The sequence below is a fragment of the Falco punctatus genome (genome assembly GCF_963210335.1).
Source record: "Falco punctatus genome assembly, chromosome: 3".
NCBI lineage: Eukaryota > Metazoa > Chordata > Aves > Falconiformes > Falconidae > Falco > Falco punctatus.
In genome coordinates, this window is record NC_137582.1 from 91,902,930 (window position 1) to 91,915,642 (window position 12,713).

The following is a 12,713-nucleotide window of genomic DNA, read 5'->3' on the forward strand; positions in this document are numbered from 1 at the left end:
TCAGCACCCTGAAATCCTACGGGTCCCTCACAACTTGCTGTAGTCATGGCCTTAAGGTTCTTTGTAATAAGTTTAAGGTCCAGGAAAACAGTTGCTATGCAAGTAGTCTGCATATTCAGCATCTTAAGATCTCAAACTTGGTCTCATATAGGAGAGTTTAAAGACACAGAGAAGGATGAAAACATGTAACAAACTATCAGATGAAAATGAGTTTCATGATTTTTTTTTTTGACCTTGTGCCAAAATGAGCCTCTTGCTCAGTTTCATGTTAGTGTTTGAGCCTTCTAATTTGAACACTCACTTGGCCTTTTAATAATGCAGGGGACACACAAACACCCCTTCGTGATTCCGGTTGCTCAATTTGGCTGGGGTTTCCCATTACCTTCTTTCCCAGACTATTTATAGAATAGCAATTAAGATTAATGTATAGCTGCTCACATTTAGTTCCTGGCTCTGCTAGGTTTTGAGCCACTCCCAACAAGAGCTGAATGACTGAGATAGCTAGTGTCCATGAGAACTCCTGCTGAAATCAGCTGGAGCTATCTGTCATGTAAATTATGTGTATACTCTGAAAACAAATGGGTCTTTTTTTTTTTTGTGTGTCGTCAACATTTTTTCTATTATGGAATGAAATTGTGAGGCTGAAGCTAAACAGAAGTTACTTCCCAGTCAATATATGGAAATATATTTTCAGTATTTCTCAGTCTGTTCTTGCCATCGAATAGGAAATTTATCTAATAAATAAAAGGGAACTCATTACATGCATCTTTCTACCAGTCCTTTGGGGTGGGAGATGTATGTTATCCATACAATTCAAGTACGTTATGGTTGTTATGAAGTGGTCAAATATAATGATTGGTTTGTGCTGTTCTTTACTGGTTGCCAGCTTTTACTGCTTGTGTATAAAGGCTCAGATGTAAATGGTATCAGTAGAAACTGTGTGCATACAGCAGGCATGGTCTGAGGGCGGTATATGCCATTTTGAGGAACAGATTTTAGTACTGAGTTTATGGATACAAAGTCCTCCTTTTGGTGTTGTAAATCCCGATGATGCTCCTGTGCTGCACACATATGTGAGTATATATATATCTATATAATGATGGCTGATAGATCCAAGCTATAAGCACAATCCCTGATTGTAGGATGCTGCTTGTTGGCCTTGCATCAGAGGGGATGGATGGATGGCATTTATAAAGACAACCAACCAAAATAATTTGAACTCAAGCAGTGGTCAATCCTGTTTTGCAAGCAATTAAATAAGAATGAATATGAAGATGAGGGTACAGTTCTGTCTGATTTTGCCACATTTGGGAGACCTGTAGGCACCAGCATGCTAAGCCAGGCTCCTTGTCCTGGTGAGGAAGAGCAGAACTGTACCAAAGGGAAGGGTCCCACAGCTTAGATTGTTATCTGAGTTAGGGTCAAGTCTGGGTACATGTAACTGCTTGGAAATTGCAAAACCTTATTTCTAAAAGGATACTATGACAGGGTATGCATGATACTTGCCTTTTTGATTGCAGTGTCCTCTGTATTAGAGTAGATTCTGGTAAAGTAATGGGTGCCTGTGTTCCTGATAAAGCTAACTACCTAAAAGCTAAATGCAAAAAAATATGGCTTAGTTTACAACAGATTTCTATATAACCTTTCACCAGCTGGCTGAAAAGATTTAATGACTTTAGTTCTGCTATGTACATGCACATCTAATATCCTCAGATTTAAAAATTTGAAAACATCCGTTCTTCTCCAGAGGTTCTTTTTTTCTCACTTGGAACAAACCTCCTGGCTTCCATTGAGTCAGGACCCTAAGAACAATATTCTGTTTAATTGCACAAGACTGTTTCCTTCCCACAGCAACTAGTTATTGGATGGTGCAGGAATCCTATTGGAAGAAAGAGTGTGATCCTGTAATTTAAATAGTGTGTTACAATGGTATGTGCACTGAATTAAAAGGGGCTAAAATAATGGTGTATGAGTACAATAGTCCCAGTTTTTCAATAATTAGCTTTAAGATATTTTGTTGTAGGGCTTCTTTTTTATGTAACACTCATATATATGAAACTTAAATAACTACCAATTACTAATAAACACACTGTGACCTGAAAAGAAAAAAGCTTATATGGTACTTCAGAGTAAGACAGTAAACTGCATCTTCTGTTAATTAGCACAAGTGTTGCCTCTAGAACTTTTTATCCAGTGCTCTTCTTTGTTACACCAAGTTACTTGTCCAACTAACAGGCTTTTGGCACCATTCCAGTGTTCACAGACCTGTGTGTGAACTGACTGATTTCCAGCTTCTCCAACCGTTTCCTAGTTTGAGGAGTCATCTCCACCCAGTAGGAAAAATCAGCATAATTCCCCAAGATTTAAATCAAACTATAAAAATGTATGTCTTCCACTTCTTTTCAAGCTAGTTACAGGATCTTTTGGTCTGAGATTTCAGCTGCACAAGGAACAAAGAAGTGTCTAAAATCAATTTTACAGGTGCAAACATTAATTAAAAGTAATTTGGGTAGCCTTACAATCCTTGCTCTGGTTGTTTGTACTGGAGAGGAAGAAATTATAATAAGATGATAACATGTGCTGAACTTGTCAAGTCAGCTGGTCGGATTTGAACCTGTCACCTGTGGTGATAGAAATGATAGTGCACAGGGGAAATTCTCCCTTGCAGCTACTGGGAACAGTGTGGGGTGGTGTCATGGTTTAACCTCAGCCAGTAAGTACCAGCAGCCGCTTGTTCACTTCCCGCCCCCCTCCCAGAGGGATGGGGAGGAGAATCGGGAAGGAGTGTAAAACTGGAGGGTCAAGATAAGAACAATTTAAAAATTGCAATAAAATAAAATAAAACCCCAATAATAACAACAACAACAACAATAATAATAATAACAAGATGGTGATGATGGTGAAAAGGAGGGAGAGGAGGAGGGGAATAAAATCCAGAAAGAAGGGGGGGGGACCTAAGTGATGCACAGTACAGTGGTTCACCACCTGCTGACCAATGCCCAGCCAGTCCCTGAGCAGCAGTTGGCAGCCTCAGGCCAACTCTCCCCCCAGTTTATATACTGAACATGATGTTCTATGGTATGGAATATCCCTTTGGCTAGTTCAGGTCAGTTGTCCCTGCTGTCTCCCCTCCCAGTTTCTGGTGCCCCTCCAGCCCTCTCGCTGGCAGAGCTTGAGAAACTGAAAAGTCCTTGACTTGATATAAACATTACCTAGCAACAGCTAAAACCATCGGTGTGCTACCAACATTGTACTCTGATGAAATCCAAAACACAGCACTGTACCCGCTACTAAGAAGTGAGTTCCAGCCGGAACCAGGACAGGTAGGGGGAACTTATTCCTAGCAAAGGGTAAAATCAATCTCCTTTGTATGGAGTAAAGAAATGGGGAGTAGTGCCTAGTTCCTGGGGAATAGGAGAATTCAAACTGGAATGTTCCCGGGGAGTTTCATTTTGACAGCTGTAGAAGACCCAGGGACTGCCCACACTTCCTTGGGAACTGGCACTGACAGTGGCACATGTTTACTTTGCTTTGGTCAAGGTCTCAGCAGTGGATGAGTGCGCTGAGCTGAGTTACAGGCTCTGACTAAGAAAAATACAGTTTATATGCCTTATCTTCCCAAATCAGGAAATTGAAGGAGAGATGCTGTCCACAAGAGACTTGGGCAAAGTCATCTCAGCAAAGAACTCCAGGGCATCAGAAGGGTCTATGGCGAGTCCTGTCTTTTTCTGCTCAATGTTTTGTAGACTAGTGCCAAGGGAGAAATTGCTTCTGCTTCCTCAAGAATAGCTTTGGATAAGAGCAAATAAGATAAGGGAGCAGAGGGAGGTGAAAGGGGAAGGTTGTTTCTCCACTTGAACAAGGCTTTGTTGAAATGTTACACCAAAGGGGTTTTTTTTTGGCGGTTATTGCTGACAAGGCTGAGTAACTGCAGGCTGTGTACTTTGTTGTCATGTGTTAGCCTGGCTGCTTGGAAGATCACTTGTAACTTCTTTGTCCTTCTTTAACCTGCTTCTTCTGGAGCTGGGGGGTGTGGGAAGAATCTGACATGACTCCAGGTATTGTGACATAGAAAGCCATGCCTTCGCCATGTCTGGTGATTAGTCAGAAAGAGATGCTCCAGAGAAGTTCAGAGAAAAACAGAAATGACTAGGGGGCTTCCTGGACTGACTTATGAGGAAAAAGTGAGAAAGTTGCTGCTGTACGTCTGTACAGTTCTGCTAAGTGATTAATGGGGAATGTGATGATAACATACAACTAATTGAGGCTTGTATATGCTAAAGAGAGGGGAATTACTTTGGTGTTGTATGATGAGGATGAGTAATGAGCACATGCCACTGTACTGAAGATGGCTGTGTGAAGTACCCAGAGCAACAGCAGTTGCTTGATGGTGAAAAAGAATTGTGTTAGACACTTGGTTTAGGAATATCAAATACTGAAAAACTGTTATTACCTGGTGATGCAACTTCACTTTTCTCACAAAGGAAACCATCTTTTCACGGGGTTCCTTCTTCATGGCTTAGGATGTTTTTAACAAGGCTACTAGATACTGCCTTGTTTCATAAGTTATTAAAAATAAACTGAAGAAACTGCACTACAAGGGAAGTGAATTGGGCAATTCTAGAAGCCTCTCATGTCCACATTTTCATAGATTCTTATCAGAAATCTAGGGAAAACTGTTTCCGTTGTGACATGCCACAGTTTTAAATCATAAATGCTTTGGAAGGAATTGAAATAAACAGTTTGGTGTCATGTCTGTTTTGAAAGGCCATAGGTAACCTCTGAGGTCTTGCAGAAAATTGTCTTTTCAAAACCTTGAGGTAAGATTGACAACTTCTACTTGGAATATTGAAGTTTATCTGTCCATTCATAACAGCTACTGATAAAAATACAAGGTTAGGAAAGTAGACTGTCAAGTTTCTGCTGAAACTTTAAGATCTCTAAGTCGGGTAACAAAAAGTTCTGTCAAAATAAAATTAATTTCACAGAAGTAGTCTTGCTTAGGACTCTTCTGTCCAGTGAGGTAGCCTGGGTTACCTCATGGAGCAACAGAATACCAGTAGTTAAGTCCAGTTTGGCTGTCATGTTGTTCATTAACATTACTTCTCTACAGTGGACTAAAAATACTTCAGTAATAGTAAGGATAACATGAAATACACTATTTATGTGAAGGGTTAGTAGCTGGCTGTCAGATGATATTGGAGTATTACTCCAGGACCAAACTATTACTTAAAATAACAGCAATTCAAATATAGCTAAACTAAACCCATTGGACCCTAAACCAGCTAAATTATTAAAACATTTATGAATGCCTGCATACTGCTTATAAACATGTACTTGATGAATAGTATGGTCAGGAAGCAACTACAGGGGGATTTTGAAAATTGTTAACCTATTTTCCCTTTTTTTTCCTTTCACATGTTTTTCTACTTGATGGTCCTTGGTTCTAGGTCCCACATACTCTGCTCAAGACATTGTACTGAAGAGTAGAGTTGTATTGCTCCATCTTGAATATTCTTTACCCTGCTATTAAGGAAAGAACCCACAGAAGCATTGCTTTTCCCCATAGCAAAGGAGGCTATTAGTGTGCCATCCTGCTTGAAAGAACTCTGGGATTTTGAAACATGTCATAACAAGGGAAACAATACCGTGGTGCAAGAGCACAAATATTATGACAGTGTGTTCCCTCAGTCCTTCCTCATACACCCTCCCTCCGGCTCTGGAAAAGAGGACAAGGCCCTAGTCCATCCAGACATATGGAGGTAAAACTTCCTGAAAGCAATAGCAGCGTTTAGCACCTGTGCAGGGCTGGAGACTACATAAATTACTAGCCCTCTGAAACTGGCAATCTATATAACCTAAATAATGATGTGTTAATATGGGTTCGGATTTATAGAAAGGACTAGGCTCTCTCTAGCTATTGTCTGATTTTATGATGGGGTACTTGGGTGCTGTAGATGTCTTTTCTGAGGCTGGTCTCAAGACTTCTGAGAGTGTCAGTGAAGACAGAGTTTATTCAGGAGGAAAATGTTTCCTCTCCAGGATGTAAATGCATGATGGAACCATATTCACCCCATCACTAAAGAGCTACTGCAGTGCTCAGCAAAGTTGCAACAGGATACAAGTACCCTTGCCAAAATCACAGCTTAGTGCCTTGAATTTGGCTAGAGGTGTATTTCAACTTTGGTTTTATGTGTACTTCAGACTTAAAAGGCAAAAAGCCTGGCACAATAAAGGGACTCTCTTTTCTGTTATTAAATGAAACACCTCCCCCAGCTCAGTGAAGAATTGAGCAAAATCTGGTCTTTGGTTCAGAAGCTCTACCCTTCCATGTGGGGCTGTGGTCATTTTCCTTGCTCTTGTGTAGGAAGTTTCACCCTGGACTACTTAAGGCATGGTGGGAAAGATGAATGGCCTATGAATCTGAATCCTTTTTATGTGCCTTTTTCCAGGGTGAAATTTATTTTTTGTTAAGGGCCTTCTGTGCCTGATACATCCTACCCCTAAGCATCACCCTTTTGAAAAAGGGTTTGGGGCAGAAAAAGCAGACAAGGTCCTGAGACAAAACTACATCCATCCTCCTTCAGTCCTCTCAGCATCCAGTGTGAAATTAAGCTGATACCAAGGGCTGCACCTTTTTTTCTCAGGAGTTTTCACTAGAGATGTGTGTTGAACTGAATCTTTTAGTGAGCACTGCTGTGCTGAGATTGATGGCTCTTGAATAAAATGACCGATTTCAGTGGACTTCTTCCTGCATAAGGGTTAGGGATACTGAAGGGCTATTTATCCCATCTTATGGGTCATTGGGACTGTAACAGCTGAAAGTAAGTTTCAGGCTTCACCAGATCTGGCTGATGAAAAATGGAGTTAATCAACCCAATTGGAAAAAACCACAATCAAAATGCTGCCCTACCGGCGTGTCTCCACTAAGATAAAAGAGTAAAACGCTTTGTCTCCACTACAAAGGAGAATAGGCATAGTATTACTGTATTATCCTGCTGCATTAAGTCTATGCAATATGTGCAAATTGTTATCCACAGAGCAGTTTTCCAAGCTTGTTTCTTCTCCATAAGTTTGTCTTTGGCAGCTCTTAATTCCTGAAGTGCATAATAAACTTCTGCTTAAATGTCTCATTTGTATTGATTTGGTCTGAATCCACAAAGGAGTCATCCTTCTGCTTAGTAGCTTAAAATTTGAAGAGAATTAGGAAAGTGGCTAGGACTAACATTATTCAGGTAACTAGTTTTATCCCTAGTATGGAGGGGTGCATGATGGGGAGAAGCCTCCCAAAAATGTTTAATGAAAATATTTTGCCAGGTATGATTTTTTCCCCTCCTCTTTAAAGCATGGTAAGACATCCAAAATCTGCATGAAAGGAAATAGTTATGGAACAAAAAAGTCTCAGGCAAAGAAGTTATTTGGAAAGCCAAATCTCTTTTAAAAAATGCAGTTAAAGTCAGGGCCCAGTCCGAACCAGAATTCATGTGCAATTCTGCTCGGGCTGGGGTTTCCACCAAGCACACAAAGAAATTGCAGAGGGGTTGCAGCAGCCATCATGGGATGTTTGCAGATCCTCTGCCATGCCAGTGAGCAGACTATTATGCTCCTTGTTCAGCTGGGCTTTCAGTGCCACTGACATAATTTTTACCTGGACAATGTGTACAAATACCTCTAGTATCCCAGACTGCACCCATCCAACAAACAGCTACTCTGGGTGATGTAGGGCTGAAAGAATAGGGCTGTGCAAAAGTGTTGGCTTACTGCTGATGTGTCAAATATCAAAAGGAGAAAGGCTTTGTCTCTCTTCTGTCATTCTGATTTATTAGACGTTAAGAAAGACAAAGTACCCAGACATAAAAACAGCGCTGTTTTGGGCAGGTCTGCGAAATGGTTAATGTGCTTGTTCCACACAAAAATGTAAAGTGACGGTTCTCTGATTACCTGCTGCTGGAAAGTGTTTGGACAGGTGCTGTGTTTCACCAGCCGTCTGTCACAGCTGACAGCCCGGATTTATGGCTGTGCACCGGGGCTGGCCTCCCTCCGCCGCCGGCTCCGGCCCAGGTCCCGGCCCCGGCCCGCCAGGGGCTGCGGGCAGGGCCCTCCGCCCCGCTGCTGCCCACCTCGCCGCTGCCCGCCCCGCCGCTGTCCCCCGCCGCTGCCCGCCCCGCCGCTGCCCGCCCCGTAAATTCGCGTGCGGGTGACCAAACTGCTCCATCGCCCTTGCTCGGAAACGCGGGCACGGTCTGCGCAGCATCGCGAAGGGGGCGATTTCCAGCCAAAGGCCAACAGGGGGAAATTCGCCCCCGCCTCAGAGGCTGATGCCCAAGCAGGAGGCGGCGGGGAAGAGCAGGCGGAACCCCCCAGCCCGGCCGCCGAGGGGGCTCCGGGCACCGGCGGTACCTGCCCGCCCTGCCCCCGCCTCGCCCGGCAGCCACGGGGTCCCCTCACACCCTGGTCCCCACCTGCGGGGGAAACCGAACAGACACGAAGGAAGGACACAGATACCCCTGATACTGTAGTGTGGACGTAAGGTTTCCCGCCGTTTCCAAAAACCGAGATTCACAGAACATAAATACTTATTAACAAGGCACGTCTCAAACTTTGTGGGCTCTTTTTTTTTTCCTTTTAATGCAGATTTATGTTTTAATGAAAAAGGGACTTTTCTAAAAGTAAAAAGCGGAATGTTACCCTATCAAGCGGACTTTTACACACGCATTCATCCCTGCTCACGCTTACGTACATGCGATTAAATACCCGCTCGTGGCTGTAATAACAAATTCCACTTTCCGTCAAGGTGCTTATAATATATATATACCCTGAAATACGACCATTACAGATCGACAAAACCAAAATACATTAACAGTTGCATACTGAGGGCTCATGTGGACTCATATGAAGACAAAGATGTTAGAATACGAGCTCGAGGAAAGGGTAGATTATTGAAGGGTAGATTATTTGCACAGAGCCTTGAAGGCAGAACGATGTCGAAATAGTGCGTGCGTGTGTGTGTGTGCATGCGTGTGTGTACATAAAAACCAATTCCTTCAAGGGTTGGATTACTTCATACATTAGTCACTAATCTCTCGCAATGTTCTGATGAATGTTATGGTCTGAACTAAACACACCATGAAATCTGCTTGAGCTTTATTGAAACAAGTCGGTGTTCTCGCCCGCGGATCGTTCTGTTTGAAGCTTTCCTTGCCCAACACACCTTCGCTATTCGGCGTGAGTTTTGCAAGTAGGGTTAGAAGCTACTCAGAGGCTGAACCCCGGCGCTGAGGGAAAAGGAGGTGGGGGAGAAAGTCCAGAGTCCGAAATAAGAGTAATTAGGAAAAAGAACAACCAGCGCCCAAAACTCTGCTTGTCATCGTTTGCTTTGGTGATCCGTGCTTACAGGAGACTCGGAGTGGGGAAAAGTCCGCCAATTCCATCCTTTTTACAATTAAAATAAACAAACGAACGAATAAGCCCCGGATTGTCATGTCGGTGTTTGTTTAGAGCTCTTCGAGTTCAGGGATGCCACTAAATGGTAATTCAGTACCACGGGCAGTTAAAACCCCATCCCTCCCTTCTTCTGACTCGGTCGTTCGGAGGCTTTCCTGACCGCTTCTGGCAATACGGAGCAGCCTCAACATGAGCAGCCTTGACATAACACCCATCGGGAGAAGGACACGTGTGTCCCCTTTTTATTCCCATCCAATATTCCATAGCGTTCACCCTCCCGCGGGTGCCAGGGGGGCTGCCTCCAGCAGAAGCAGCTGGAGCCCGGTCATGCCAGCGACCTTCCTGAAGTGAGTTTTCTTTGGACCAAGAGATGACAACAGCATTACGTTTCGTCTGCTGTCCTTCGGGGGAAAGAGAAAAAGAAGGGGGGGATGGGGGTGAGGTGGTGGGATCAAAAAAGACAGGCGGGTGCCCAGGACTTCCTCAGGCTGCTCCCAAGCCAGCCTGCGAGTCTGCCTGCTGCAGACGGCCAGCCTTTCTGCCGGGCTGAGCATCGGCGGGGAAACCTGACTTGACTCGAGGAATTGCAGAGGGTTTCCAACCCTGGCAGCAGCCCAAGAGGAGAACTTCTCTCACCTCCCGTGGTCAAAATCAGGCGGGCCCGTCTGTGGCACCTCTACCTCGCCCGGTGGGGAGGCAGGGGCGGGCAGCCCGGCGGCCCCCGCAGCCCGAGCGCTCCCCGGCCCAGGCTGTCCCACGGCCGGCTCCCCCCGCCACGCCAGCACAGACAGCACGCTCTCCTTGTTACCGTCTTTATTCAGGGGGCAGCTTTTATTCGGGGGAGAGGAGAAAGAGAAAAAAAAAAAAAAAAAAAAGGAAAAAACACGGTGCCCGAGCGTCAATAGAATGCACACGCACATATGTTATATACAAACACAAAAATAAGATACGAAAAAAAATTGCTTTTCTCTTCCAGTAGCAGTGGTCTTGGCCTTAAATGCGCAACGCCAACCAGTACAGGAGACAGTGCCTGACGTTTCCTTGAGCCCTTTCCCCACTCCCGCCCCCTCCCCCGAACAATAATTAATTAAAAAAGCTGCACTCACTTTTGTGTTAAAAACACTACTTTTATAAATAATTTAATGTCCTCCCTTCCCACGAAATGCTAGTTGCCGGACAGGAGAAAAGGATTCTTTTGGCACAGTGATGCATTGCTTTGCAGTACAGACCTACGGCTCCACAGCAGCCCCCGGCCCCCCTCCCTCTCTCTCTCCCTGCTCCTCCCGGCCCCCATCCCCGCCCCCCTAGTGCACAGCGCATCCCCCGGCTGCCGCCACCGCGGGCATCCCCTGCTCCGCTGCCCGCGGCTTCGGTGGCAGGAGATGCGGGGACAAGAGGGGGGACAGAAAGGAGGTGGCGAGGGAATGGCTGAAGTCAAGTAGTCTCAACGAACAGTAAGAAGCACTTGAGGCTCATGGCTATGTCCAAAACGACAGCTGTTTTGATTTTTTTTTCTTTTTTTTTTTTTTTTTTTTTTTTTTTTTTTTTTGGTTTCAGTTAAACCCACTGTCATTTCACTAAGGCACAGTCACCGCGGCTTTTGCGTGGCGGCTTTGGTCGCCTCTGGAGTTAAAGTGCGGGTTCCAGAGCCTCCTCCTTTCCCCCTCCCCGCCTCCCCGGGCAGGCCCCTCGCAGAGGGGGAGGAGGGGGCTCCATTAAGCCAGGGGGGTCTCCACGGCGTACGGGCGGAACGAGGCCGAGCCCCCCGCCGCCGGCTGCGGCGGCCCGGCCAGCCGGAGGGGCCCGTAGAGCGGGGAGCCGGGCGCCCCCCTCCCGCCCTTGGGAAGGGCGGCGGGGAAGAGCGGCGGCCGCGGCCGCTCCGCCGGCGGCGGCTCGCCCTGGGCCAGCGCCTGCCGCCCGACCCCCAGGAGCAGCGGCGGCGGCTCGCCCAGCCCGTAGGCGCAGAGCTGCAGGAGGCCGCCGCCGTAGAGGGCGGCGGGCGGGGGCTGCGCGGCAGGTGGGTAGGGGAGCAGCGGGTAGGGGCCGGGCAGCAGGTGCGGGGGCCCGGGCGGCGCCGGCCAGAGGAGGCGGACGTGCGGCGGCGGCTGCGGGGCGGCGCGGGGCCTGGCCGGGCGCCGGAGGAGGCTCTCGATGGCGAAGGAGCTGGAGAACTTGGCGCCGCCGCCGCCCGCCGCCCCCGCCCCGCTGCCCCCCGCCGCTGGCCCCTTGGCGGCGGCGCCCGGCGCGCAGTTGCAGGGTGAGGAGGCGCAGCAGCACCGCGGGGAAGCGCCGGGGGACGCGGCGCCCGCTCCGGCCGCCTCCTGCGGTGGCGGCGGCGGCGCGGCGGGGCGGGCGGGCTGCGGCGGCGGGGCGGCGCGGCTGAGGCGCTTGCGGCGGCGGCGGAAGACGCCGTCGGCAAAGGTGTACTCGCTGCTGGGGTTCAGCATCCAGTAGTTGTCCTTGCCCCAGGGCCGCGCCGGGTCGCGCAGCACCTTGACGAAGCAGTCGTTGAGGGAGAGGTTGTGGCGCACCGAGTTGCGCCAGCCGGTGTAGGCGCCGCGGAAGAAGGGGAAGCGGCTCATCAGGTAGTCGTTGATCTCGGCCAGGGTCAGGCGGCCGCCGGCCGAGTCGCGGATGGCCATGGCGATCAGCGCGATGTAGGAGTAGGGCGGCTTCGGCCGCCGCGTGTAGGGCTTCCCCTTGGCGCTCTCGGCCGGCGGCGGCGGCTGCGGGGCGGGGGGCGGCGGCGGGGGGTGTCCCGGCCGCCCGGCCCCGCCGCCCGGGCTGTTGGCGGCGCAGTCGCCGTCCGAGCCCAGCTCGCTCTCGGCCGGCGCCGGGGAGAGGGAGCCGCTGCCTTCCTGGTCGCTGCCGGCGCTGAGCTTGTCCTCGTAGTGCTGCGAGAACACCTCCAGCTTCATGGCGGCGGCGCCGGCGGGCCACCCCGCGCCCCCGCGGCTCCGCTGGGCGGGCGCGACCCCCGCCCCTCGGCGCGGCCCTCAGGGGCGGCGAGGCGCCCCGGGGGGTTTGTGCCCCCGCGCCGGCTTGGACAGCTCCGCGGCAGCAGGCAGGGCGGGCGGCGCTGGGCGGCGGGCTGGCCTCGGGCGGCCGCCCCGGGAGTCGCTGGCGGGGGGCTGGCCGCTGGCCCTTGGCCCCTTCCCGGCCGCTGGGCGCTGCGGACGGGCGGCGGTGCCCTGCCGCCCTCGGCGGCGGACGGGGCGCTCCTCCGGCTTCCACCTCCTGCTCCCCCCGCCGGGACGCTCGCTTGCTCT

General features: G+C 49.0%; 1 protein-coding gene across 1 annotated transcript; it reads right to left on the minus strand.

The window, feature by feature from the left end:
• Positions 1–9,891: 9,891 nt before the first annotated feature.
• FOXQ1 (forkhead box Q1) lies at positions 9,892–12,369 on the minus strand. Its single transcript, XM_080379923.1, has one exon. It carries the CDS (start codon positions 12,360–12,362, stop codon positions 11,160–11,162), a length of 1,203 nt encoding a protein of 400 aa, XP_080236049.1. The 5' UTR covers positions 12,363–12,369; the 3' UTR covers positions 9,892–11,159.
• Positions 12,370–12,713: the final 344 nt, after the last annotated feature.